Genomic DNA, 27,549 nt, shown 5'->3' on the forward strand with positions numbered 1-27,549 from the left:
AAGGAATGAATGACAAGTAAGAAATGAGAGGTTGGTGTGGGCTAGTGGAGCTTAGACATTCGAGGAGCAGGCTGTTTTAGGAGAGTTTACACAGATTAAGTTGAAAGAGACATTCATACTGAACAAAAAGAGCAGAGCAGATAGCGGAGACAGAAAATTATAAATGGCTCAAGTCTGAGAAAGGAATACGTGGGATCCAGCACACAAGGGGACTGTTTAGCCTTATAGACAGGCTAATATTGGAAGATATTGGGAATATGGGGAAGTAACGCCTCAGTGAGACAGGAGGCTAAGTCATGTTTTGACAGAGAAGGGAGGAAAGTTTAAAGAAAGTAGTGAAGTTTGGGACAAATAGTGAGGTACACAAAAAGTGGGTATTCACTGTAGTATAGGTGTATCCTTGAAATCAGCGACCACAAATTCACAGTACAGTGAGTCAGCACTGTCATGTAATTTTTCCTCCGTTGCATTCACAAGCCTAATGGAGAAATGGAGGAGTTAGGTATTAGGGTTAATCCCAGGTTGGAATCCTGCAAAGTGGGCAGGTCAGAAGTATGAGGATATGGCAAGGGAGCTGGGAGCATTGGAGCATTGGCAAGAGTGATTAAAAGGATGATTCAGGGATCTAGGCTCAATAGAGAAGTGAAGCCAGAGATCCTGATGAAGTGGAAGAATAAGGATAGTGAAATTAAAGACTGAGGTTGGGGTCTTAGAATTGAGGACTTCAGAGGTATGCAAATCTAGGCTATGATCAGGTCTGGGGTGTGGCTATGAAAATGGGCAGCAAAAATGAAGGGGAAACAGAGGTCCTAGAATTTAGGTGATCAGAGGGAAAAATAAGTAGCAGACTCAGCCAGCATTGGGATAGAGAAAATCATGGCCAGATTTATTTATTTAGTCAACAAATATTTACCAAGTACCCACATCCCTGGAACTTTATTCTTTCTTTCTTTTTTAAATACTATGCAAGGATTCAGATTCCTTCTTGACTCTTGCTTTCAAGTATGGACAAGCTTTACAAATTGGCTGTGTATGGATTATTACTCGCTTCCTAGTGAATAGTAAGAGATAGCAGTATTAATGGCATGACACTGCAAGAGTCTGGAGAAGTTTTAAAGTGCTTATTCTTTATGGGTGATTAGAAATCCATGTGTTTGGCCGGGTGTGGTGGCTCACACCTATAATCCCAACACTTTGGGAGGTTGAGGTGGGAGGATCACTTGAGCCCACACATCTCTACAAAAAAAAACTAAAAAATTAGCCAGGCCTGGTAGCATGCACCTGTAGTCCCAGCTTCTTGGGAGGCTGGGGCAGAAGGATTGTGTACAAACAGCTGCCTTATGAACATAGGAAGAATAAGGAACCCATAGTGATGACAGCATTCCACGTGGACACTGTGCTGTTTGTCTGGAACTAACCTTCCATCTGTGTTTTTGCCTCAGTAAAGAAGCATGTCAGTGCTGCAGGAGACTCTGGTACTGACCACAGATGACCAGCTTTTACTTATCTGTCCTAGGTAATCAAGGCTGCATATAATCAAGTCAAAACAATAGCTCAAGGAAACCTTTCCAACACAGATGTCCAAGCTGCCAAGTAAGTCTCAGTATTAACTGTGTTTTATGTTTTCGCTATTTGAAAGTTGTATTCTTTTCAGATTATAACAATATTACAATATATGCTCATAAGGACTGAGAAGCACAAAAAGCATAAAAAGAGAAACATCCCCATATCCTACCACCTAAAGATACAATTGTTAACATTTTGACCAGGCACAGTGGCTCACGCCTGTAATCCCAGCACTTTCGGAGGCCAAGGCAGGTGGTTCATTTGAGACCAGGAGTTTGAGACCAGTCTGGGCAACATAGCAAGACCTTGTCTCCACAAAAATTAGAGAATAATTGTTAACATTTTTCTTAGTTTATTGATCACACATTTTTAAACATAATTTTTAATATTGTATGGATAGATGCTGCTTGACTTACACTGGGGTTACATCCTGAGAAATCCATAAATCAAAAACACATTTAATACCCTGATAAACCAGTCATATAGCCAAACAATCATAAGTTAAACCATCGTAAGTTAGGACCATCTGTATACTTTTTTATCCTATTTAAATAGCATCCTTATTATAGAAGTTTGAAAATTACAAATAAAAGACAAAAATAATCTGATTCCCTACCAATGATTCTATGTTTTCATTGATTCAAATTACTAAAAATTTAAACAATATTCATTGGTGTGTCAAAATACACTTGTGCGTTTTCTGCAGTTATAAAGATATCTTTGGGCTTAAAATATTTTTGTATTTCATATTTCTTGGTGTAGATTCCCAACTGAGTTAAGAGTTATAAACATAACGAAAGGCTCCATGTTAGAGTGCGTGTATGTGTGTATATTTAAATAATGCATTTGCCCAGGTGCAGTTGCTCATACCTGTAATCCCAGGACTTTGGGAGGCTAGGGCAGGAGGATCGCTTGAGGCCAGGAGTTCAGCCAGCCTGGGTAATGTGGTAAGACCCTGTCTTTACAAAAAGATATTTAAAACTAGCCAGGTGTGTTGGTGTGTGCCTGTAGCCCCAGCAACTCAGGAGGCTGAGGAAGGAGGATTGCTTGAGCCCAGGAGTTTGAGGTTACAGTGAACTAAGATCATGCCATTGCACTCCAGCCTGGGCAACAGAGCAAGACCCTGTCTCTTAAAAAAAAACAAAAACAAAAACAAAAAAAGGTATATATTTCTAAGTCACAAATCTAAAGAGATTGTACCAGTTTCTAATCACACCACCAGTATATAAGAGTACCTATTCTACAATAGTTTCTTTCTTCATTACTGATTTATACCCAAAACAGATCTGATTTTGTTTTGTTTTATAAGAAAGACTAAAATATTTGTCTGCTTTTTGGCAATTTTTAAATCCCCACTGTCCAGATTGAAAGTGTTAACAACACTCCTAATTCATTAGTAGTTCGAGGGTTTCTCTAAAAGACTTGGGACAAAGTTGGAAATCAATCTGCATTTTCATACAGCAGTTTAAGACATTTAAGTTTGACTCCATCTACTTAAGACAATTCAAAATGTGAATTTTGCAACTCCAGTGGTTGTTACAATCATTTAGTATTGCGCACAGGGGAAATATAACAGGGTGAATTACAACCCAGGATGGAACAACTTTTTAGTCATTTCTGTTCCCATTAGTATTGTTAAGTTTTGTTATGCTGAGCACACTACAAAATTGCATCTCTTGTATAAGTACAACACAATTTATTAAATATTGTATATATAAAACCAAGAATCAATAGGATGCAGGGCTGCTTGACTGTACCAAAAACAAAACATGATGAGAATACATTGAAACACTGGATTTACTTAAGAAAAACCTAAGTTTTTCAAATTAATTTATTTAAGAGAAGGTATTTTCTTAATAAATATAACACAGTTCTTATAAGGTATGGTGATATGTAGAAAGTAGAATTTTGATTATTAATGTCAAGATATGTTTTCTGCCATTTTGATGGAGTCGATACTTTTTTTTATAAGGTTCTTAGTCTTCCTGTAGTGAAAGAGAGAAAGTGAGGTGTCATTGCTGAAGGTACACACTAATAACCTCTTGGTAGTTTATTGCAGGTAAAATCATTTTTTAATTAAGCTGACAAAGTGGTAAAATTGTAGCATTAAATTGTAATTATGTTTAAATGGAAGTCTTGCTATAGCGTGTTAAAGGATGATACTTTGAGGTTTAAATATCGACTGTCTTATCAAACACTATGTCTATAAGTAATAAGTTTCTGGGAGAATTGTGAATTGGATTTTGTTTTATTTCAAGTAGATGCTTTTGTGCCCATATTTAAGCTGCTGTTGCTTATAAGACCTGTACTGCCCTTCCCCACCTGCCTTTTCAATCATACCTTGTGGTCACTGAGACAAATCTCAGCAAGAGGCAGGAGTTGCTTCACTAATCAAAACCTCACGTTAAAATAGTTTTACCTAGATCCAAGTTCTAGTCCAAAATCAAAAAGCAATCTCTGGAGTTTATTCAGTATAGTTTTGTACTGACAGCTTTGCAAATAGTAATGTATACAGTACAGTACTTGGTGAACTGAAGAAATAGAATGGAGGCCATTAGCACTGTAAGTTGTTAGTTTGCCTGTTTACCAAAAACACGTTGAAGAGTTTTGGGGCGCATACTTTAAAATTGCCCTGTTTCACTGCATAAGAGGAACTGGCTTGACTCTACTTCACCCTTGGTGGAAACTAACAGGCCCTAAAAGAGGCAGCAACAGCTGAAGTGGATACCGCAGAAATAAACAGACAGCAGAAGCTCTTTCAGACACCCCCGAAACCTGCCAAAACTCACAGGTAATACAAGTGAAATGGTAGCATAAGAAGAAAATAAACATGAGAATCCTCAAACTGTAAGCATTGAAAGGTATCCTCCATCCAAGAAGAGAACCCAGTTCATACAAGGAAAAGGCAAAAGGAAAAGGTCAAGACTGTGACCTTTATGACACTGTGACCCCAGCCGTGGGCCAGATGGAGTTGTCTGTGGTGACACCCTGGTTTGACAGAAGGGTCTTCAAGATCCCTGGTCTGCACAGTCTAGCAGCCAGAAGGTAGGTTTATAATACACACTGTCCCCAACTTGCCATAGATCACCTTACAATTTTTCAACTTGGCTACAGAGCAAAACCATCGCAATTTCAGCTTCCAGTCATGGGTCACATAACGATGCGGATACGTTATGAGAAATGTGGTGTTAGGTGGTTTCATCACTGTGTGAACCTCATGGTGTACTTACACAAATGTAGATGGTATAGCCTACTACACACATAGGTCTGTATTATAGTCTGTTGCTCCTAGGCTACAAACCTGTATATGCACTATATACTGAATACTGTAGGCAGTTATAACACAATGGTAAGTATTTGTGCATCTAAACATAGGAAAGGTACAGTAAAAATAAAGCACAAAAGATTAAAAAAAAAATATGCCATTATAGGACATTTACCATGAATGGAGCTGGCAGGACCGAAAACTCCTGCTTTCAAGTGAGTCAGTGAGTGAGTGGTGAGTAAATGGGAAGGCCTAGGACATTACTGTGCACTGCTATAGACGCTAAACACTGTAAACATATGCTACGTGAAATTTTTTTTAATTGCACTGCAGCATTATGTTGTCACTAAGTAATAGGAATCTTTCAGCTCCCTAATAATCTTATGGGACCCCATTATATATGTGGTCCATCATTGACCAAAAACGTCATTATGTAGTACATGACTATACTTGAATTTGATCTTTTCCTAGGCTAGTGATATGCAGTACGTGAGATAATCAATACTTTCTTTTTTTTTTTTTTTTTTGAGACGGAGTCTTGCTCTGTCACCCAGGCTGGAGTGCAGTGGCTGGATCTCAGCTCACTGCAAGCTCCGCCTCCCGGGTTTACGCCATTCTCCTGCCTCAGCCTCCCGAGTAGCTGGGACTACAGGCGCCCGCCACCTCGCCCGGCTAGTTTTTTTTGTATTTTTTTAGTAGAGACGGGGTTTCACCGTGTTAGCCGGGATCGTCTCTCGATCTCCTGACCTCGTGATCCGCCCGTCTCGGCCTCCCAAAGTGCTGGGATTACAGGCTTGAGCCACCGCGCCCGGCCGAGATAATCAATACTTTCTTATAAAATGGGCTTACGTTAGATGACTTTTGCCTAACCGCAGGCTATCGTAAGTGTTCTGAGCACATATGAGGTAGGCTGGGCCAAGCTATGATGTTCGATACGTTAGGTGTATTAAATGCACTTTTGACTGCCATCTCAGTGGATGGCAACCCTTACCAGCAGAGACATCTTCCTCACTGTGCCAGGGGGCAGGAAAAAGAGCATGCTGCGACTGGCCAGTGACGTGCAGAGGATCCACATTGCACAACCGGATCCAGAGGCCTTGGGAAGCATTAGGGAGCTCTCCAGCTGTCTCACTCAAATCTGTAGCAGTGTATGGACCCACAAATGGAGGCCAAAGTGGGCCCTCAATTGGACACTTCGGCAACCCTGAGGAGACTTCTTCCCTCCAGACTTACTGTTTTAGTGTCAGGTTCCAGAGAAGGGAGCGCCGTTCTTCTTGGGGAATTCAGGATGAGGGAGACATGCTATTACTATATCGATTAAATAAAGCTTTGATGTTCACAGCCCCTCGCCACCACCCAGAAAAAAAAAAATAATTGCCTTGCTCTGTAGCTCTGTAAAACTGACTTCTGCCTTTTATTGGACAGGAACAAGCTGAAAGCTGGATACCTAATGTCAGTGGAGTCTTCTGAACGTTTCCTGGAAGAAGTCGGGTCGCAGGCTCTAGTTGCTGGTTCTTACGTGCCACCATCCACAGTCCTTCAGCAGATTGATTCAGTGGCTAACGCTGATATCATAAATGTAAGTAAATGAAAACGTACGATTTAACACCATAGAACTTCATGATCCAGTTTCAGAAGGATGCATAAGCGTCCTCGGGCAGTATATGTTATTCTTATGTTTGGTGCCCATCTACTTAATATGGAGGCGGGAGGGCCCATTCCCATAAGATCTGCAACAAGCTTCCTTGTCAGCTTGAGTGTACGTATCTTCCTCCTTCAAATAAACTACCATTAGGTTAAACTCTGCTGTCAGTGAGAGCGCTGCCGTCCACTGAGATGGCAGTCAGAAGTGCATTTAATACACCTGATGTATCAAACATCAGGTTAAACTAATGGTAGTTTATAATACGGGCTTATGTTAGATGACTAGAGGTAAAGAAGAGTCAAATATTGGCAGTTTCATGTCATCCAACCTAAATAGTGAAGTTTGCTATTTTTCCTCTTCAAGTATTTCACCATCCAGCATCTTAAGATTTTCTTTACTATTCTAAGCCTAGGACATTCTCCTGTTCTTGCAATTTTTTTTTTTTCACATATATTATTATTCCCTACAAGATTGAGCTGTTTTGAGGGCAAGGACTATGTCATGTACTTCTTTGTGTTCCCTACTGTGCCTAACATGATGACTTACAGAATTAATCCAAACTAAGTGGGTTTTCCCCATTTTCTACATTAAACTTACCAACTCGCCTTCTGTTGTACATGTCTCAGCCATCTTCTCACCAACAGGTCTACTTTGTATAGGGACAGTGGGGATAAGAAAAAATAAAAAACAAAAAACCAAGCTGGGTGCAGTGGCTCATGCCTGTAATCCCAGCACTTTAGAAGGCTGAGGTGGGCAGATTGCTTGAGCCCAGGAGTTCAACACCAGACTGGGCAATGTAGCAAAACTCCGTCTCTACAAAAAAGTACAAAAATTAGCTAGGCGTGGTGGCATGCGCCTGTAGTCCCAGCTACTTAGGAGGCTGAGGTCAGAAGGTGGCTTGAGCCTGGAACGCAGAGGTTACAGTGAGCCGAGATCATGCCACTGTACTCCAGGCTGGGCAACAGAGTGAGACCCTGTCTCAAATAAAAAAAGAGACAAGGCTATTTTAAGAAAGTAACCCTGACTTGATTTCACTTGGCCCCTAATCATCATCATTTCATACTCTTCTTTTTTTTTTTTTTTCTTTTTTTGAGACGGAGTCTCGCTGTGTTGTCCAGGCTGGAGGGAGTGCAGTGGCGCTATCTCAGCTCACTGCAACCTCCGCCTCCCGGGTTCATGCCATATTCCTGCCTCAGCCTCCCGAGTAGCTGGGACTACAGGTGCCCGCCACCACGCCCAGCTAATTTTTTGTATTTTTAGTAGAGATGGGGTTTCACCGTGTTAGCCAGGATGTGCTCAATCTCCTGACCTCCTCGCCTGCCTCGGCCGCCCAAAGTGCTGGGATTACAGGCGTGAGCCACCGCACCTGACTCATTTCTTACTCTTCTAAATGACTGTCCTTATCTTCTATCCCATCATTATGTGCATCCCAACCCGACTGCTTCCACCACCACCTCTCCTTCATAGTGATAAGATAAGCTGGCCTGAGAATATGAGGGCTGCTGCTCCACCTACACCTGACTCATGATACTACACTTAACCAGTCTTTGAACTTGGAAGTAGTGGCATAAAGAATCCTCTAGGGTATAAAGTTTTACTTTTAAGTTAACAATCATTGTATTTTTATTGACCCAGACTATTTGACCTTGTAATACAGAAACAGGAAAGTATATCCCTGCCTGAAGCCACACTACTCTATTTGAGAGTGTCAGTGATGTTTTCCTTATCTCTCTTTTAACAGCTACCCTCTTACCGGAGCATTGCTCTTGCTTGGTTCATTACACATACAATGGAACATTCAGAGGAACAGCTAAGCTTTTCCCACACTGTCACAAATTAAAGCACCAGCCATCTCCTAGTTAATTTTCACAACGGCTATTATAGTAATTGCTGGCTTAGAATGTCCTATCCAAGGCCGGGTTGGTGGCTCATACCTGTGATCCCAGCACTTTGGAAGGTTGAGGTGGGTGGATCACTTGAGGCTAGGAGTGCGAGACCAGCCTGCCCAACATGGCGAAATCTGGTCTCTACTAAAAATACAAAAATTAGCTGGACATGGTGGTGCATGCCCGTAATCCCAACTCCTTGGGAGGCTGAGGCAGAGAATTGCTTTAACCTGGGAGGCAGAGGCTGCAGTGAGCCAAGATCGCACCACTGCATTCCATGCTGGGTGACAGAGCAAGACTCCATCTCAAAAAAAAAAAAAGAATGTCCTATCCATAAGTTCTTAAAATGACAATAAGTTCACCTGCTTGATGACATATATTTTTATTTTTGTTAACTTTGTCTTTTGTTTGTTTCTTTAAAGGCTGCAAAGAAGTTTGTTTCTGGCCAGAAGTCGATGGCAGCAAGTGGAAATTTGGGACATACACCTTTTGTTGATGAGCTGTAATACTGACGCACACATTACGGGAGAGAGCTGAACATTCTCTCAGCCCAGAGCAGCAAACACATGAAAGTCAGAAATCTCTAATATAACATTTGTCTTTTTTCCAGTGAGGTAAAATAAGGCATAAATGCAGGTAATTATTCTCAGCTGACCTAAAGTCAATAAAACATTCTGCTTAGGTGTTTTTCTTATGTTTTTCTCAATGAGTTAATCAACAAGTATTTATTATGTGCTGATATTTTTGTTTTAGATGCTTTAAAGGAGACAGGAATATAATTATTGAGCATAGAAGCATTAGAAACTATTAAAATTAAGGCTAAGTGGCTATCAGTATAAATAGTGCCAGGTTACTATTGGTGGCTTTTCAGATGAAAGCAAGTTCAAAATTTGTCATTTTGGGTATCAATAGCTAAATGGTCTGGTTTTTACCCCTGTTTTGCCTTTTTTGCAATAAAATTATTTCCGAAAAACATAAATTTCCTATCAATCATATCCTATATTCCCATTAATTCATTTTTTTATGTCTGAGTTATCTTCACTGACAGAGTTCTGTTTTTCACTCATCTGCTGTCTCTCCCTTATCTGTTACTATCCTGTCTCTTCCAAGTAATTAACTCTCAATTCAACATTTACAGTAAAAGAAGGGCTGAAAAGGGAAAAACAAAGAATTCTAATGTGAAAAACTAGCCAAGGAATATGTCTCTTAGTTATTTTAATTATAGTACTTGAAGTTTACCAAAAAAAAGAGAGAAACTAAATATTTAAAGAAAAGTGTGGTGTTTAATAAAGTGACATTCTCTACTATGTTCAGACATTCTGATACTGGATTTCTCGACTGCATTTTCTAAAAGAAAAGAAATTCTTCTCAGAAAGAAGGGTCTTATTCTGAAAATAAGATTTGCAAGGCCTGCAAGAACCCAGGGAAGTATTTAGATAATCCTATTGAAGAACATCTCTAAAGGCTTAATAATGCAGTCATAAGAGAAGAGAATTAGTGAGTCTACAGACAGTCCTTGATAAGTATAGCAAACTTGTGCCTGGTGAGGCACAAAACTTGGGTGTCTGCAAGATAAATGCTCATATGACCACAGATTTGCTAACCAAACTTTGATACCGGTTGGGCTTTACCCTCTTCAACTTGGGCACAATCTTCCAGCCAAAATGCATCTGAGGTAGAGGAAGTAGAGGAGGAAGAGGTTTCATTGTCTTGCTTCACCATTATCCAGTATGGAGAAGGCGCCTTCACTTCTTTCTTATCATCTCTGTGAATCATCACGTCACAATCAATGTCTTTTCCTACACTAATAGTATGGTTCTTCTTCTTATATCCATGCCAGTCTCTGGAGATGGATATTGGTCTCCTTGCAGGGTGATGCGCAGTTGACCACGGATATCTATAATATTGAAGTCTTCTATCTAAATCTACATTTTCATTATCATCACTGCTTGTGAAAGATTCATCTTTTGCCAGCTCCATTTTCTTTGGTGTGCTGAAATGAAAGAATAGTGAATAAAATAGATTCTTCATGTCTCAACATTGATGGTCCCCTAACAAGATGCCTTATAACTTGCTTTGACTCATAGAAGATACAATTTAGCTTTAGCACTACCTTTCTGTGTCACTGAAATGTTTCCCTTTTAAAAATTATCTTTAAATCTTTTTCCATTTCTAAATGGAAATCAAATTCTGCCTTAAATTACTTTACCATACCTTAAAAAGTTTTGCACAGACTTATACTAGACTACTGACCAGAATATTAGGAGGTGTTAAAGGGTAGATTAATTTCAGTGCAGCTAAAGTGACAGGTTCAACCTGACCATCTCCTGAGAACTCTGTTCTTGTGGCTCACGTGGCAGGAACACAATATTACTGATTTCCAGAGGAGTCAGGAAGTCAGGAAATAGTGGGCCTTAAGGATCTTCAACATCCTAGTCATTAGTAAGTCTTCAAGTCTTTTTTTTAGAGAGGGTCTTGCTCTGTCACCCTTGCTGCAGTGCAGTGGCACAGTCAGCTCACTGCAACCTTGAACTCCTGGACTCAAGTGACCCTCTGGCCTCTGTTTCCCAAGGAGCTGAGACTACAGGTGTGTATGCTGTATGCTGCCACACCTGGCTAATTTTTAATTTTTTTTTGTTTTGTTTTGTTTTGTTTTCTAAAAACAGGATCTCCCTATGTTGCCCATGGCTGTCTCAAACTGCTGGCCTCAAAGAATCCTTACCTTGGCCTCCAAAGTGCTAGGATTACAGGCAGGAGCCACTGTGCCCAGCCAGGTTTTTGTTGTTGTTTTTAACTTTCTCCAGTTTTTGGCTTTCTTGATTGTTGAAACTAGGTGGTGCTTGCCTGCTAGTACCTTCAGGTCTCTGAACTTTCCTAATGCCTACAGTACCTGTGCTTGCTTTAACTTTCCAGAATGAGTGCTCTGTCACCTGCTTTCCCTCATCCTGGTGCTGTTGCCCAGCAGAACCAAATCTTTGTGATTACAAATCTCTGGTACATTCTGCCCTGCTAAAAGGAAATAGGTTTCTTCCCTGCCAACCTGTTAAGACTTCTGGTGTTATCACTAATAACCTTGGCGATCTGCCTGTTGTATTTGCTTCCAAGAATTTGAATGGCTTTTCCTAAAGTTTATCTCTTCCAGTAATAAACAGTTGATAATGAGTAATTTTTACTAAGAGCCACTAGTCTTAAATACTGATTTTCTTTGTCTAATTTGCCTTCAGACACACTTAGGTCTTCCTGAACAGCACATGAATTTTTTTTAAAAATCCAAGTATTAATAACTTTTTTTTTTCCAGACTGCAGGGTGAATCCTTGGCAACTCTGATGGTTAGGTAACCAAAAAGGACAGGTAAATTATCATTAGGTAATAAAGCCACAACCCTGCAGAGGTCAGGATTGGCTGGAAACAAACTTTCTAGACCATTCAGCCTACCCAGAGCGGTAAATGGAGAATTTTCTCCAGTGTGTATACCCGGTGCCATTTTCTCCTGGAAAAGGTTATACCAGCTTTGTGAAAGCAGCTTTTTCCTTTCCCTTCTTTCCCTGCCCTGTTACACCTAAGTTACTAAAATACCGTAGATATGAGTACTTTGCCTAATTAAGAAAGGGAGTCAGCAGGTGCTTGGTATTGTTATTTAAGTTCGCGGGTTTTCGCCTCATACTTGAGTTGTGCTGTTCTATCTTTTCTTTGCTTTTGAATGGTCAGTCTGCCATCCTTAGAATTTAATATTCTGGATCTCAAAACTCCTCCATGTAATGAAAATGCTTAGAACATAGTTGTTATGTTGTCATCTAAAAGATGAGCCCATGCTTTTAGAGTCGTGCCCTCCAGTGTAGGAGTCGCTGAGTAGGATTTGTGAGTTGTGATCATGCTACTACACTACAGCCTGAGGGACAGAGTGAGACCCTGTCTCAAAAATAAGACTTTTAAAATTAAAAATTAAAAACAAATGAACCATTGACCACATGAAAGTCCTAGGGCAATTTTAGCAAAACAAGACAGACTCAGTCCCTGCCTTCATGGAGTTCACATTCTCCCAGGGAAACACAGTGAACAACTGATTACACAGATTATTACATTAAAATTGGGATAAATGTGAAGGAGCGAGCTGTGAAGGCATATGTCAGATGGACCTGTTTCTAGGAAGACCCCTTGGAGAAGGTACACTGGAGCCTTCAAGGGTGACTACTGAAGAGCAAAGTTACGAGCATGTTGCAGACAGAGAAGAGCAAGTGCAAAGACCCTGAGGCAAAGAGCAACAAAAGGCAGGGAGCTGGAAGCTAAAGTGGGATAGAGAAGGATGGGGAAAGCAGTATGAGTTGAAGTTGGAATGGTATGCAGAGGCCAGCTGAACCCCGTAGAGCATTATAGGCCAATGTGAGGATTTTGACATTTATCCAAAGAACAAAAAGTCTTGAGATTTTTTGCAGGAACATGCCAGGATCAAATTTGCATTACAAAAAGATCATTCTGGCCAGACTTGGTTGCTCATGCCTCTAATCCCAGCACTTAGGGAGACCGAGGCAGGCAGATCACCTGAGGTCAGGAATATGAAACCAGCTTGGCCAACATGGTAAAACTTCATCTCTACTAAAAATACAAAAATTAGCTGGGTGTAGTGGCGTGCACCTGTAATCCCAGCTACCCTGGAGGCTGAGGCAGGAGAATCACTTGAACCTGGGAGGCAGAGGTTGCAGTGAGCCAGGATCACTCCACTGCACTCCAACCTGGGCGACAAGAGCAAAACCAAGAAAAAAAAAAAAAACAGTTTGGTGATAATACAATTTGAAAGTAATTAGCATGTGGATAGTCAGAGAAACCATAGGCATCAATGAAATTGGCCAGGAGAAAGGACACCAAGAGGAAATGGCCAGAGGTAATAGGAAAATAGGAAAATCAGGGGAGTGTGGTGTTACAGAAGCCTGGGAAGTGCTATTTCAAGAAGAGAGTGGGTGGCAAGTGTTAAGTGTCTAGGGCTGCTCAGAAACCAAGCAAGATAAAGACAGAAGAATGTAGTGGGATCAGAAGTGTGAAGGCTATGGGTGGCCCTGGGAAAAGGACTCAGCCGAGGGATGAAAGCAAAGCCTAGACTGAAGTGGGTTGAGGAGTGTCTGGGAAGTGGCGTCTCTCAAGGAAACAGGTGTCTAATACAGCTTTTAGCAAGTTGGGAGGGGATGCAAGAGACTCCAGTGGCTAGAGAGAGTAGAGAGAGGAGAGTGGACTGAAGATAGGATTTGCCAAGATGAGAGAAGTTTAAAAAGGCTGAGATGTTACTGGGAAGGACCCGGAGAGAAAAAAATTGAATATGCAAAAGAAAATAGGATTTGCAAAAAGCCTTTTTTTTTTTTTTTTAGACAGAGTCTTGCTCTGTCTCTAGGCTGGAGTGCAGTGGCACGATCTCGGCTCGCTGCAACTTCCGACTCCCAGGTTCAAGCGATTCTCCTGCCTTAGCCTCCTGAATAGCTGGGATTACAGGTGCTCGCCACCACATGCAGCTAATTGTTGTAATTTTAGTAGAGAAGGGGTTTCACCATGTTGGCCAGGATGGTCTCGATCTCCTGACCTCGTGATCCGCCTGCCTCCCAAAGTGTTGGGATTACAAGCATGAGCCACAACACCCGGCCCACAAGAAGCATTTTAAAGGCTGACTCGGGAAGGAGAGGCACCATGCAGGTAGGCACAGGGACAAAATTCCCAACTGATGACTTGTTTTTTTAACTCCAAGTTGACTTTATCATGCTTTCTCATATTAGATCCTACAGATCTAATACCAGAAACCCAGGAAATTACTCTGACAGTGTCACCAGTCCTCCTGTCATTATCCTTATTTGATAATTGTCACATTAAACCATCTGTGCCTCACAGGCCCTGGGATTCTGTATTATAACAAAGAGTTCCTAAAATTAACTATTTACCTTGTTACTGGGAATTTGGCCTCCGGGATTAAATCATATATTTCTAGCCATTCTTCAGGAATGTTAATAAAATCTCTGTAAACCTTGATTTGTAGCACTGTTCCAACGGTGATATGTTGCAAAAGCTGTAAAAATTCTCGAAGAGTATATCCTAACACATTGGCATAGCCAACACTAATCAGAACATCACCTGAAGAGGGAAAAAATTATATATCAGTAAAACTAGGGGTTTAAAGGGACCATATTGATTTCTGGCTTTATTGTGAGGTATTTCATTTTATGTGTTCATACTGTTGATTCTTTTTGAACCAAAACCAGGCTTCAGCCTTTTTTTTTTTTTTTTTTTTTTTTTTGAGATGAAGTCTCACTGTCGCCCAAGCTAGAATGTAGTGGTGTGATCTCGGCTCACTGCAAGCTCCGCCTCCCAAGTTCAAGTGATTCTCCTGCCTCAGCCTCCCAGGTAGCTAGGATTATGGGCACGTGCCACCATGCCTGGCTAATTTTTTTTTTTTTTTTTTTTTTTTTTAAGTAGAGATGGGGTTTCACCATGTTGGCCAGGCTGGTCTCAAACTCTTGACCTCAGGTGATCTGTCCACCTCGGCCTCCCAAACTGCTGGGATGTCAGGCGTGAGCCACCTCGCCTGGCCTAGCCTTTATTTAATAAAGATGTTCATTTCCATGATATGAATGTCCTTTGCATAATGAAGAGTATATGGAAGATGTTTCTTAATAGCAGTATAATGGTAGACATTATATGATGTTTCTGAGACATTTCTGAAGTTCTCGGTGTGACAGAGGCTAAAAAACATTTATAATCGGAACCAGCCTTTAGGATTCTAAAAATAGATTAGTTTCAAATAAAATGAATGGCTATTACTAGGAAAGAAAAAACCATTTACACTAAGTGATGAATAAATGACCTACTTTCTATTATACCTGCCTGGCAATTTCCAGTGCCCTCTACAGTTAATAGACCACATTAAACATAAAGCCTTTCATTTTAATTCTCTACCCTTGTGCAGTATTGAGCAAATAATTCTGTATAAAACATTGGGCAATTAGGCATGCTTTAATTAACTGTAAGGTGTGTATGCAGTGAGTATGTTGGTTTAAAGGGATTTGACAGCTAGGTTTCCCTACCTTAGGGCAATGCAGGACAAGGAAAGAAACAAGATGGTCAACCATGCAGCTTCTGAGTCCCCAGCAGGTGGGAAGAGGACTACATCTTGAGCACTAACCCCCGAAACCCCCAAATTGAAAGAAGCTAAAAAGACCAATTATTCACTTGCTCCAACCTCCCCCATGTTCCCATCTCCAGCAGGTAGGTCATGGACCTGTGAGTGAGATCCAGTCACTTGACACTCCCACCTGGGTCACTGAACCTGGAGGAGGAGACGCAGAAGAGTGACAGGAGCTTCTAGTTGCCAGAGGTAGTTACACACAACTCTTGGTTCTCACCATTTTCCAAGCCTACTTCTCCAGCCTTTTGGGCGATTCTATCAGACTCAGTATCCCAAATTCAGTGCATTAACAGAAGTGTTTTCTGTTTTTTGCAATGAGGAACTCTGCTACAACGGCATTCAGCAAGACTTCAGAAAGGAATACAAAGGATTTGCTTTTTAAGGACCAATTCACGTTGGGCAAAATCTTAAGTCTTCAGATCTTATTATTACTGACCTGCTGGGGACCCTCATCAGCCTCATTCTAAGACAGCTGAAGCCTAACCTCAAGAGCGAAAAGGGTCAAGAAGAAGTGCCTTCTCTGATGCATGCACTGGGCTTCAATCAGGAATTACACTGATCCCAAAAGAAGCCTCCAAGGATGCCAAGGACAAATGTCCATAGCTCTAGATCCTATCAGAAACAAATTTCCCAGAATTCAAGAAAATGAATACTTAGAAGGGTGGAGAAAAACCTCCTTTGGTCTTAAGCAGTAGCTGGGGGTAATACAATCAACCATGTATCTGAAGCTCACTTCAGAATGAAACAAGGCTACCTGCAGCTTGAGCAATACGAAACAGATGCTCATCCTACTGAGGTTAATTACAGTGGCAAAAAAAAAAAAATTCCCCAGATGAGCTTACTTTCCTAATGTTAAAAGCAGTGTTTATAGCTGAAAGCTATGGCTTGGCATTCTGCTTAATTATGTTGTAAAAGGGTGACTTTTATCAAGAGGGCAGAAGATAAATAGCTTAATTTCCTGACCGTTCTGGCTGTAAACCAAACATGTCAGCATGTGAATGTGATTACTCTAGCAATAGATATTAACATTGCCCTTCATACAGAAACACCAATTTGGTATTTATGAACACCAACCTCATTACACATTTTTTTCTGTTTTAATGGGCTATAGGATGACATTATATAAACTTTGTCTCGATTACCTACATTAAATCAACTTTGCAGCAGCCAAGCCACTACTGAAAAATATTTTATTTTTTCATCTCTCCCAACTAGGCTGGAAGTTCCTTAAGTTCCTCATGGCTAGGGACCTTGTCTGTGTGGTTCACTACTACACCCCCAGTGCCTACCTGGGTGTCTGCACACACTAGGCCTTCAGGAAATGCTTAGGCAGTAGCCAGTCTATGGCTTGTATTTACTGTTGAAGCTACATTAATTTCTTTTTTTTTTTTTTCTTGAGACAGGGTCTCACTTTGTCACCCAGGCTGGAGTGCGAGGATGCAAATACAGCTCACTGCAGCCTCGACCTCCAGGCCTCAAGCAACCCTCCTGCTCAGCCCCCAGAGGAGCTGAGACTACAAGCGCATGTGCCCACCATGTTGGGCTAGTTTTTGTATTTTTTATTAAAATGGGGTTTTGTCATGTTGCCCTGCCTGGTCTCGAACCCCTGAGCTCCAACAATTTGCCTGCCTCAGCTTCTCAAAGTGCTGAGATTCCAGGTGTGTGCTACCGCACCCGGCCTACATTAATTTATTAAGACTTAGAATATCAGAAGCTGTTAAGGCCATACTGGCCAAAAGGAACTTAGAGTTTAACCAGAATAAACTAACACTAAATAAATTAGGAAATCAAAGTGAAACCCTATCCTGAAATACCAAAGGAGAGAGATTTCAGCACATAGATAAAAGATAATGGGGCTGGGAGGAAATGGGGTCAAAGAAATAGCATGTTTCTACAATTATCGTCTCCCAAAATCTCATCATCATTGTCTAAAACCACTGAGTTACAGACTTTAAAGCCTAGACTGATGCTGAGGAGAACTGGCAGGCTTGTCACAAAGAGATTGGGGGCTCTGGACTTACTCTGTATTCAAATCTCATTTCTAGTTGTTAGGCAATTGGCTAGAAAGGTATGGGCTTTCGAGGCAGACATGGGTTCAAATCCCAGCTCTGAACACAGACTCAGTTGTGTAACTAAGATGAACAAGTTATTTCGTCTCTCTAATCCTCATATATTTTCATTATCTACATTTCAGAAGTGTTGCAAACTTTAGATAACACGTGGGGCCAGGTGAGATGGCTTATGCCTGTAATCCCAGCACTTTGGGAGACTGAGACAGGAGGATTGCTTGAGCCTAGAGGTTCGAGGCTGTAGTAAGCTATGATTGCACTACTGCACTCCTGCACTCCAGCCTGTGTGACAGTGAGACCATGTCTCTTATACAAATAAAATTAAAAATTGGAGTAAAAAAAAGATAATAGATGGTGAAATAGCTCCCACAATGCCTGGGACATATATTCATTTATTATTTATTTATTTATTAAGCAAAGACATAACAAATGAGCCACTACTTTAGGTGTGACGGTTAATATTGTCAACTTGATTAGATCAAAGGATGCAAAGTATTATTTCTGGGTGTGTCTGTGAAGGTGTTGCCAGAAAAGATTAACATTTGAGTCAATGGACTTGGAGAGGCAGACCCGACCCTCAATCTGGGTGGGCACCATCCAATCAGCTACCAGCGTGGCTAGAAAAAGCAGGTGGAAAAAGGTAGAATGAGCAGACTTGCTGAGTCTTCCAGCCTTCATCTTTCTCCTGTGCTGGATGCTTCCTGCCCTCGAACATCAGACTCCAAGTTATTTGGCTTTTGGATTCTTGGACTTACACCAGTGGTTTGCCAGGGGCTCTCAGGCCTTCAGCCACAGACTGGAGGCTACACTGTCAGCTTCCCAACTTTTGAGGTTTTGGGACTCGCACTGAGCCACTATTGGCTTCCCTGCTCTTCAGCTTGCCGATGGAGGGGCAGAATGATATGGTTTGGTTCTGTGTCCCCATCCAAATGTCATTGCCAGTTGTAATCCCCACATTTTGAGGGAAGGACCTGTAATCCCCACGTGTGGAGGGAGGGAGGTGATTGGATCATGGGGGTGGTTTCCCCCATGCTGTTCTCATGATAGTGAGTTCTCATGAGATCTGATGGTTGAATGAGTGTTTGGCAGCTCCTCCTTCACATACTCACACTCTCTTCTGCCGCCTTGTGAAGAAAATGACTGATTCCTCCTCCACCATGATTGTAAGTTTCCTGAGGCCTCCCCAGCCATACGGAACTGTGAGTCAATTAAACCTCCTTCATGTATAAATTATCCAGTCTCAGGCAGTATCTTTACAGCAGTGTGAGAATGCACTAATAGAGTAGGTGAGTCCTGGACTTAAAAGATGAAATTCAAGACTGCTTCTAACCTCAAAGAGCCCACTAACTATAGCCCTGCCATGAGATTCTCTGTTGCCCACCTAAAAGCATACTCCTGTCAAACTCTAGCACCCTGGAGTATGCACCCGGATCATCACCCAGCATCTGTCACCTGACCTTGAAGAAGCTGAGGAGAAGCAGAAAACCCCATGGGACCTGTCCTGGAGTTCTTTTGTTCTGGTAAGTCCAGAACTCGCCACCGGTCGCCGTTTGTTCTCCACCACCAAGTAGTGATGAGTGGGGAAAATGCTTTGGATTTTAAGGTATAGCAAACTGTTTCATAAAACCATTATATATCTGCTTTCTTCTTTAATCCATTGCTTGGAACCCTTAGCTGCAAATAGAACCACCTGAGGAGCTTTTAAAACATAAACTGCCCTGTCCCAGTCCAAGAACGATTGAATCAAAAACCTGTGGAGAGATAGGGACCAGGCATCTTGGTTTTAAAAACTTCCCAGATGATTCTAACAGGTAACCAGGGTTGAAAACCAGTGGCTTAATCCACTGGGACCCCCATACAGCCATCATTTTTTATTAAAACACACACTCAAAAGTCTGGAGAATCTGTAAGAACAGCCTAAGAGATTATTTCCAATATTTCTATAGCACTTCAGTTTTAAAAGCACTTTCATAAAAATTATTTCATCAGGCTGGGCTCAATGGCTCACACCTGTAATCCCAGCACTTTTGGAGGCCACATGGGAGGATTCCTTGAGGCCAGGAGTTTGAGACCAGCCTGGACAACATAGTGGGACACCACCCACCCACCGCCTCCACTGCCCATGTCTACAAAAAAATAAAAAATAAAATTAGCTGGGCATGGTGGTACACACCTGAGTCCCAGCTACTCAGGAGGCTGAAGCAGGAGGATCACTTGAGCCAAGGAGTTTAAGGCCACAATGAGCCATGATCAAGCCACTGCACTCCAGCATGGGTGACAGAATGATACCCCATCTATCAAACAAACACGCATTATTTCATCAAATCTTAACAACCTCTGACAAACACAGGATTATCCCAATTCAAAGATGAGGTGACTGAGGCCTGAAAGGTTAAGTGGCTTTGCCCAGGGTCACAGAACTAAAAAGTGTCAGACCCTGGGCCTGAATCAGGACAGCTAACACAATATGTTTTTTCCTTCTCACGACTGCGCCAGCCCATTCTGCTTCCCCAGCTCCTGGGCACAGCACTAGGCCCAGGCCAGGTACTGAGAAAACACCTCTTGAACAGCATAGAAAATTCACCCAAAGACACAAGGAGCAGGGCAGTATTGGTAAAGCCCTTAGGCTCTGGAGTCTGACAGAGAAGGTTCAAATCCCAGCTCCTCGGAGTGACCATGGGAGAGTTACTAAATACCTGATTCCTTGTCTGCAAGGTGGTTTCATGCAGAATCTAGCTCAGGGATTGTGAGAGTGAAATGAGATCATGCAGCTAAGTGTTAGCAATGCTTAATACTGCCTACAAAAGAAAATATCTTTATGCTGAGAACCATAGCTCTGGAGCTATGGTCCCTGAATCCCCACGTAGGAGAAACAGGTGAATTGGACAAGGAGCTCAATCTCACCCTCATTAAGTAAATTTAATTTTCTTATTTTTTTAGAGATAGGGTCTCACTCTGTTACCCAGGTTGGCGTGCAGTGGCACAATCATAGCTCACTGCAGCCTCGGCTTCCTGCGCTTAAGTGAGCCTCCCACCTCAGCTTCCCGAGTAGCTAGGATTACAGGCACGCATCATGCCGGGCTACTTTTGTTTTGTTGTAGAAATGGTGATATGGTTTGGATTTGTGTCCCCGCCCAAATCTCATATTGAACTGTAGTCCCGGGTGTTGGAGGAGGGACCTGTGGGGAGGCGGTTGGATCACGGGGGCAGATTTCCCCCTTGCTGTTCTCTTGATAGCGAGTGAGTTCTCATGAGATCTGGTTGTTGAAATGCGTGTAGCACCTCCCCCTGCTTTCTCTTCCTCCTGCTCCAACCATGTAAGACGTACCTCCTTCCTCTTCACCTTCCGCCATGATTGTAAGTTTCCTGAGGCCTCCCCAGCTGTGCTTCCTGCAGAACCATGAGCCAGTTAAACCTCTTTTCTTACAAATTACCCAGTTTCAGGTTTTTCTTTATAGCTGTGCAAGAACGGACTAATATAGACAGCATCTCACTATGTTGCTCAGGCTGGCCTTGAACTCCTAGCCTCACCTGATCCTCTCACCTTGGCTTCCCAAAGTGCTGGAATTACAGGTGTGAGCCACTGTACCTGGCCAGAATTAAATGAATTAATATGCCCAAAAGTGATAGTTATATAAGTGATAGCCATTGGCTGGCCCATAGAAAGTTCTCAACTAATGTTGTCATATCCTTTTTTTTTTTTTTTTTTTTTTTTTGAGACAGAGTCTCACTCTGTCACCTTAGGCTGGAGTACAATGTGCGATCTCAGCTCACTGTAACCTCTGCCTCCCGGGTTCAAGAGATTCTCCTGCCTCAGCCTCCTGAGTAGCTGGGACTACAGGCGCCCGCCACCAGACCCAACTAATTTTTGTATTTGTATTTATTTATTTATTTAAGACAGAGTCTCTGTCACTCAGGCTGGAGTGCAGTGGCACGATCTCAGCTCACTGCAACCTCCGCTTCCCGGGTACAAGTGATTCTCCTACCTCAGCCTCTCAAGTAGCTGGGATTACAGGCATGTGCCACCACGCCCAGCTAATTTTTGTATTTTTAATAGAGACAGGGTTTCACCATCTTGCCAGGCTGGTCTCGAACTCCGGACCTCAGGATCCACCCACCTCAGCCTCCCAAAGTGCTGGGATTACAGGCGTGAGCCACCACTCCCGGCCAGTTTTTGTATTTTTAGTAGAGACAAAGTTTTACCATGTTGGCCAGGGTGGTCGCAAACTCCTGACCTCAAGTGATCCCCCGCCTCGGCCTCCCAAAGTGCTGGGATTACAGGCATGAGCCAGCATGCCCGTCGTATCCTTATAGTTACACTGAAACCTGGTGACCCGAGCCTCCCTTCAGGCAGATGGGCAGGATGGGTGGTTGGGAAGCATGGTGAAAGGGCAGTCACCTGGCTGAAGTTTCCCGTCGTTGGCTGCAGCCCCCTTCCTGATGAGGTGGGTGATCTGGAGGTAGGGTCCATGCTGGATGATGATGAGGCCTAATCCCAGCCTGCCCACAGTGAGTTTGGTCTGCTGTGTTTTGCTCAAGTTGTGTACAGATGTTTTGACCTTGATGCTGACTCCTCTTTCTAACCAAAACAGGGGAACTTATTTCAGTCCTTCACCAAGACAGAAGCATGGCCATACCCACTGGGGTTCTGAAGCCAGATCCCTGGGACAGTTATTTAATCCCTATTCCTCAGATTCCTTGTTGGTAAAATGAGGATAAAAAGTGTTCACCTTGGAGAGCTCTTCTGAAAATTAAATGGGAGCATTAAAGGGCTTTTGCAGAGTCTGGCATATTATGAGTACTTAATATTAGTTAGTGTTATCTATTCACTTAACAAATATTTATTGATACAGACAGTGTGCTAGGCCCTGGGTTTACCATGGTGAGCAAAACAGATATGTTGGGTTTTTTGGTTTTAACAGACAAGGTCTCACTCTATTGCCCAGGCTGGAGTGCAGTGGCATGATCACGGCTTACTGCAGCGTCGATCTCCTGGGCTCAAGGGCTCCTCCCACCTCAACCTCCTAAGTAGCTGGGACTACTGGCATACGCTACTATACATGGCTAATTTTTATTGTTTTTGTAGAGACAGGGTCTCACTATATTGGCCAGGCTAGTCTTGAACTTCTGGCCTCAAGCAATCCTCCCACCTCAGCCTCCCAAAGTGCTGGCATTACAGGTGTGAGCCACCATGCTTGGCCCACATGTGTTTCTTGTCCTCATGAAGTTTACAGCCTAGTGGAGGGGACAAATATCAATCAGTCATGTAAATATATGTTAGATAACAAACTGAAACTCATGTTATAAAAGAAATGGACGGAGGCTCTGAGAATGAGTAACAGAGGGCCAAAGTCTCATCTGAGGATGGCAGGTCAGGCTTCCAGCAGGGCTAAAATTTGAATTAAGGCCATAAGGACCAATAGGAAATATTTAGGCAAAGAAAGGTGGATCAGGAGCACATTGTGTTAAGGTCTGAGAAAGGAAGGAACTGGCCCTGTCAGAGGAGGGGGAGGCAGGAGGAGCGAGGACCAAGCAGACAGAGGCTGCTTCTCAGACTTCCTTAGTGAAAAAGCTCAGAAGTGAATTAAGCTGGACATGGTTAGATGAGATGAAATGAAATGAAAATGAAAGGGTCGTGGTGCATGTCATGGCAGTAACAGCAGAAATGAGCAGTAGATGGATCCAAAAAGCACGTGGGAGGAAAATCCGAAGGCCTTGGAGACAAGGGGTAATGGGAGGGGTTGAAATATGTTTTCTACAGAACCAAATCTCACAAGAAAAATTTCAGGGACTAAAAGGACATTCAAAACAACAAGTTAATTTCCCAAGAGGAAGCTGCTAGCAAACTCCTTTTCGGTACACAGGAAGCTCCTGGGGAGATCTGTTTTTGGCACACTTTTCCAGTATTTCACACACAACTCCTTTCCATAAGGACAAGTGACACACAAGCTTGCCAAGTCCATGTGACTGTGGTGTTTTCAGGGCCACTGCTGAGGGAAAGGCTCCCCCAGCTCCCTACCTCTGGCTGTAGGGAACTGGAGGGGTTCATGGCCCTTTCCTCTAAATCAAATGTCCTTGCCCATCTCCAACCTCACTTTCCCCTAAACCACAGATGCTCTTTGTTTGGGAAAATAAAATAGCATAATATAAACGAGATACCATCTTCAGAGACCTTTTGGGGTTCTGGGTGCAGTTGGGGGCAGGATATGCCCTACCTGAGCCTCTGGTTCCTGAGCAAACAGAGAAGTCACATCTTGGGCAAAGTCCAGTGGTTCCTATCTCAGCTTGTAAATTCAATGTGCTTATAAGGTAAGCTACCAGGAGCCCACTTTTAAAAGTCAGCAGGGTTAAGTAAAAGAAGCCGGACTCAAAAGGCTCCTAACTCAAAGATGAAGGACGTGTCTCAGGACTTTGATCCAGACCTCTATAAGCAAATGCAGAAGTTCAGGAAGGCAAGAAACACACAGTACATTTTGTAAAATTAAAATAACTTTGTGCCAGGTGCAGTAGCTCACACCAGTAATCCCAGCACTTTGGGAGGCTGAAGCGGGCAGATCACGAGATCAGGAGTTGGAGACCAGCCTGGCCAACATGGTGAAACCTGTCTCTACTAAAGATACAAAAAATTAGCCAAGCGTGGTGGCACGCGCCTGTAATCCCACCTACTTGGGAGGCTGAGGCACGAGAATCACTTGAACCCGGGAGGCAGAGGTTGCAGTGAGCTGAGATGGCACCATTTTACTCCAGCCTGGGTGACAGGGTGAGACTCTGTCTCAAAAAAAAAAAAAAAAAAAAAATTAGCTGAGCATGTTGGTGTGCGCCTGTAATCCCAGCTACAAGCCTGGGTGACAGAGGGAGACTCCATCTCAAAAAAGAAAAGAAAAGAAAAAAAAAAACCTGACAAAGTGAAGTTGAATGTGGATCTTCGTGGAGCAAGTTAATACATGCAATCTCCTGTCTCACATGCTAGCAACGTACCAGACCACTCCGCTTCATTTTGGGGAGAAGATTTCTCACACTATGGCAGCCATCCATGAGAGCTTCACAGGTTATCAGCTGTATGAAGTCACTACTTTAAAGCGCTTACACAACCCTCTGAAAAAACTAGTTGAGAAGAAAAGAAGCTCACCCAGCAGGAAAGCACAGATGTGGCAGTGCAGGAGCTGAGTCAATTAATTTCATTAGAGGATGGAAACTGCTACAAGGAAAAAACTGAAGATGTGCCTTAGACAAAGGCTTTTCACAGAGCACATGCTCAGGATGAACTATTAGCCATCAAACCTGAGGAAGGTGCTCGCTTGGGCCCAGTGGCAGGGACCCTGGAACCCGAAGGTACTGACAAAGATGACCCTACTGCTGTTGAGTGAGATCTTCAATGCTTCCTCCCTGGAAGAGGATGAGCTCAGAAAAGAGTGAGTGGTGGCCGGGAGCGGTGGCTCACGCCTGTAATCCCAACACTTTGGGAGTCCAAGGCAGGCGGATCACGAGGTCAGGAGATCGAGACCATCCTGGCTAGCACAGTGAAACCCGTCTCTACTAAAAAATACAAAAAAATTAGCCGGGCATGGTGCAGGTGCCTGTAGTCCCAGCTACTCTGGAGGCTGAGGCAGAAGAATGGCGTGAACCCAGGGGGTGGAGCTTGCAGTGAGCCGAGATCACACCACTGCACTCCAGCCTGCGCAACAGAGCGAGACTCCATATCAAAAAAAAAAAAAAAAGAGTGAGCCGCTGTGTTTGGGGACAACCAGGTGGAGGAGGCAGCACTGTGGTCCTGGGAGAGCCAGACCCCAAGCACCACATTAAAATATGAAAGACTTACAGGTCTTGCTACAAGGCTAGTCAGACAGCAATGTCAACCTTCCCAAGGACAAGCAGTCCAAATGACAACAGCCCTGCAGTGAAAAAGCCTAAGGCTGCCTGGCACCTGCCTGCCTGCTTCAGCCTCTTCGCCAACCTCGAGTCATTATCAAATCCTGATGCTGTTCGGAAAAAAGCCATAAAGAACAAGAACTGCTCAATGCAGGAATCTGCAGCCTTCGGTAAGCCCACCTGGGGGCTAGCAGAAGTATACAGTGATTAGAGCCTGGGCAACGTAGTGATACCTCATCTCTTCTATTTAGGCCGGCGTAGTGGCTCACACCTGTAATCCCAGCACTTTCGGAGGTTGAGGGTGGGTGAATCACTTGAAGTCAGGAGTTCGAGACCAGCCTGGCCAGCATGGTGAAACACCGTTGCTACTGAAAACACAAAAATCAGCCAGGTGTGGTGGCTCACACCTATAATCCCAGCTACTCTGGAGGCTGAGGCACAAGAATCACTTGAACCCGCCTGGAAGGCGGGGGTTGCAGTAAGTCAAGATCACGCCACTGCACGCCAGCCTGGGTCACAGAGCGAGACTCTGTCTCAGAAAAAAAAAAAAAAAAAAATTAGCTGAGTGTGATGGTGCATGCCTACAGTCCCAGCTATGGGAGGCTGATGCAGGAGGATTGCTGGACCCCAAGAGTTGGAGGCTGCAGTGAGCCAGGAGCATACCACTGTACTCCAGCCTGAGTGACAGAACAAGACCCTGTCTCTAAAAATAAAATACAGTGACCAGTATGCTATTTTGAGATTTATGTGCCCTTTTAATAAAAATGAAAGGGCCAAAGTCCCTATTTACATTGATATAATTTTGTAAAGGATCCTTACAATATGATTTCGTTTTTATGATGTTCTCCATGGAAAAGAAAAAAAAAAAAAAACACTGTAAAAAACAGATAGGGGTGTGAGGAGCTGCAGTGGGGTGGGGTTTGGCTGCAACTGGGCATTGCAAAGTAATTTTAGGGAGTGGTGAAACTGTTCCCTATCTTGATGGAGGGGGTGATTCAACGTGGGTATAGCTTGTCAAAACTCATACCGCTGTGCTTTTAAAGGGGGGGATCTTACTGCATGGAAATTATACCTTGATAAAAATAACGATGACCCAAGGCGGGCAGATCACTTGAGGTCAAGAGTTGGAGACCAGCCTGGCCAACATGGCAAAACCCTATCTCTACTAAAAATAAAAAAGTAGCTGGGCCTGGTGGCAGGGACCTGTAATCCTGTGAGCCGAGATCGTGCCACTGCACTCCAGCCTAGGGGACAAAGCAAGACTCCTTCTCAAATGATGATGATGATGATGATGATGATGATGATGATGATGATGATGGAGACAGGTTATCTCCCAGGCCAACAGTATACCATTGCCATTTTACAGAGGAGGAAAATTGAGGAAGGCTTGGTCTCCAGGGCTTCTTCACCCACTTCCTTCTCCCCAGTTACCTTTTTTGTTTTTGCGGGAGGCCTTCTGCATGGCTCTGGGAGGTCAGGCAGCTCTGGAGAGCCTCCCGGAGCAGAGGCTGAAATCAGTCCCAATCTCAACAGTTTCGAACCTCGCCTGCGGGCAACGCCCTCGGGATGGCCGCCAGGGGGCGCTGCGCTGCCGCTGCCCAGAAATTGGGCGGCAGTGAGGTCGCCGCAAGGCTTCCCGTGGACCCTGCAAAACGTAGCGTGGGTATTGCACTCCAGTGTACTGTATGGAAACTTCTGCAGAGGCTAGCACAGTGCCTGACCCATGGTGGGTTCTTCATTATTTCTTTTCTTTTTTTTAAAGAGAGGGGCGAGGGGGTGGGGGGGTCTCACTATGTTGCTCAGGCTGGTCTCGAACTCCTGGGCTCAAGCGCTCTGCCCGCCTCAGCCTCCCAAAGTGCTGGGATTACAGGCATGAGCCACCGTGCTTGGCTTCTTCATTCATTCTTGGTGAACCTAAGAAACAGGGAGGGGGAGAAGGCACAGAAGAGGGTGTCTCAAAGATGACAGGTGGTCTGCAGAGGAAGATCACAGCCAGAAGATCACAGGAGATCACAGAATACCTAGAAGATCAGAGAATCCCCTGCTGTGCTCCAAATAATGGTATTTTTAAAAAAATTGTTACATCAGT

General features: G+C 43.3%; 2 protein-coding genes and 1 pseudogene across 5 annotated transcripts in view; 2 read left to right on the forward strand and 1 right to left on the reverse strand.

The window, feature by feature from the left end:
- The window catches only part of LOC105484999 (ubiquinol-cytochrome c reductase core protein 2), a 30,363-nt gene extending 21,307 nt beyond the window's left edge, over positions 1–9,056 (forward strand). The window contains exons 12-14 of the mRNA XM_011747143.2: positions 1,517–1,593; positions 6,257–6,410; positions 8,785–9,056. Of these exons, the coding sequence (XP_011745445.2) occupies positions 1,517–1,593; positions 6,257–6,410; positions 8,785–8,868 (315 nt within the window). The 3' untranslated portion in view covers positions 8,869–9,056. The remainder of the gene's footprint in view (positions 1–1,516; positions 1,594–6,256; positions 6,411–8,784) is intronic.
- Positions 9,057–9,519: 463 nt separating this feature from the next.
- LOC105485000 (PDZ domain containing 9) lies at positions 9,520–27,036 on the reverse strand. 4 transcript variants are annotated; one of them, XM_011747144.2, is made up of 4 exons: positions 26,892–27,036; positions 21,991–22,170; positions 14,282–14,471; positions 9,520–10,355 (listed from the first exon to the last, which is right to left on the reverse strand). In XM_011747144.2, exons 1-4 carry the CDS (start codon positions 26,920–26,922, stop codon positions 9,962–9,964), a joined length of 795 nt encoding a protein of 264 aa, XP_011745446.1. In that variant the 5' UTR covers positions 26,923–27,036; the 3' UTR covers positions 9,520–9,961. The 4 variants fall into 4 exon arrangements, with proteins under 4 accessions (XP_011745446.1, XP_011745447.1, XP_070940324.1 ...); XM_071084223.1 differs by lacking the exon at positions 21,991–22,170 and adding an exon at positions 20,920–20,981 and having other exon boundaries at positions 9,934–10,355; positions 26,892–26,993; XM_071084224.1 differs by lacking the exon at positions 26,892–27,036 and adding an exon at positions 20,920–20,981 and having other exon boundaries at positions 9,934–10,355; positions 21,991–22,120.
- On the forward strand, positions 23,981–25,007 carry LOC139359947 (islet cell autoantigen 1-like; annotated as a pseudogene).
- Positions 27,037–27,549: the final 513 nt, after the last annotated feature.

The sequence above is a fragment of the Macaca nemestrina genome, chromosome 18, assembly GCF_043159975.1.
Source record: "Macaca nemestrina isolate mMacNem1 chromosome 18, mMacNem.hap1, whole genome shotgun sequence".
In the NCBI taxonomy this organism is placed as follows: domain Eukaryota; kingdom Metazoa; phylum Chordata; class Mammalia; order Primates; family Cercopithecidae; genus Macaca; species Macaca nemestrina.

Coding starts and splice junctions, on each gene's coding strand:
- LOC105485000 (XM_011747144.2), bottom strand. CDS start 26,922: ATGCAGAAGGCCTCCCGCAAAAACAAAAAAG. Junction 22,171..26,891: donor CTCCCGCAAAAACAAAAAAG/GTAACTGGGGAG, acceptor TGTTTTGGTTAG/AAAGAGGAGTCAGCATCAAG. Junction 14,472..21,990: donor CGACGGGAAACTTCAGCCAG/GTGACTGCCCTT, acceptor TTCCCTCTTCAG/GTGATGTTCTGATTAGTGTT.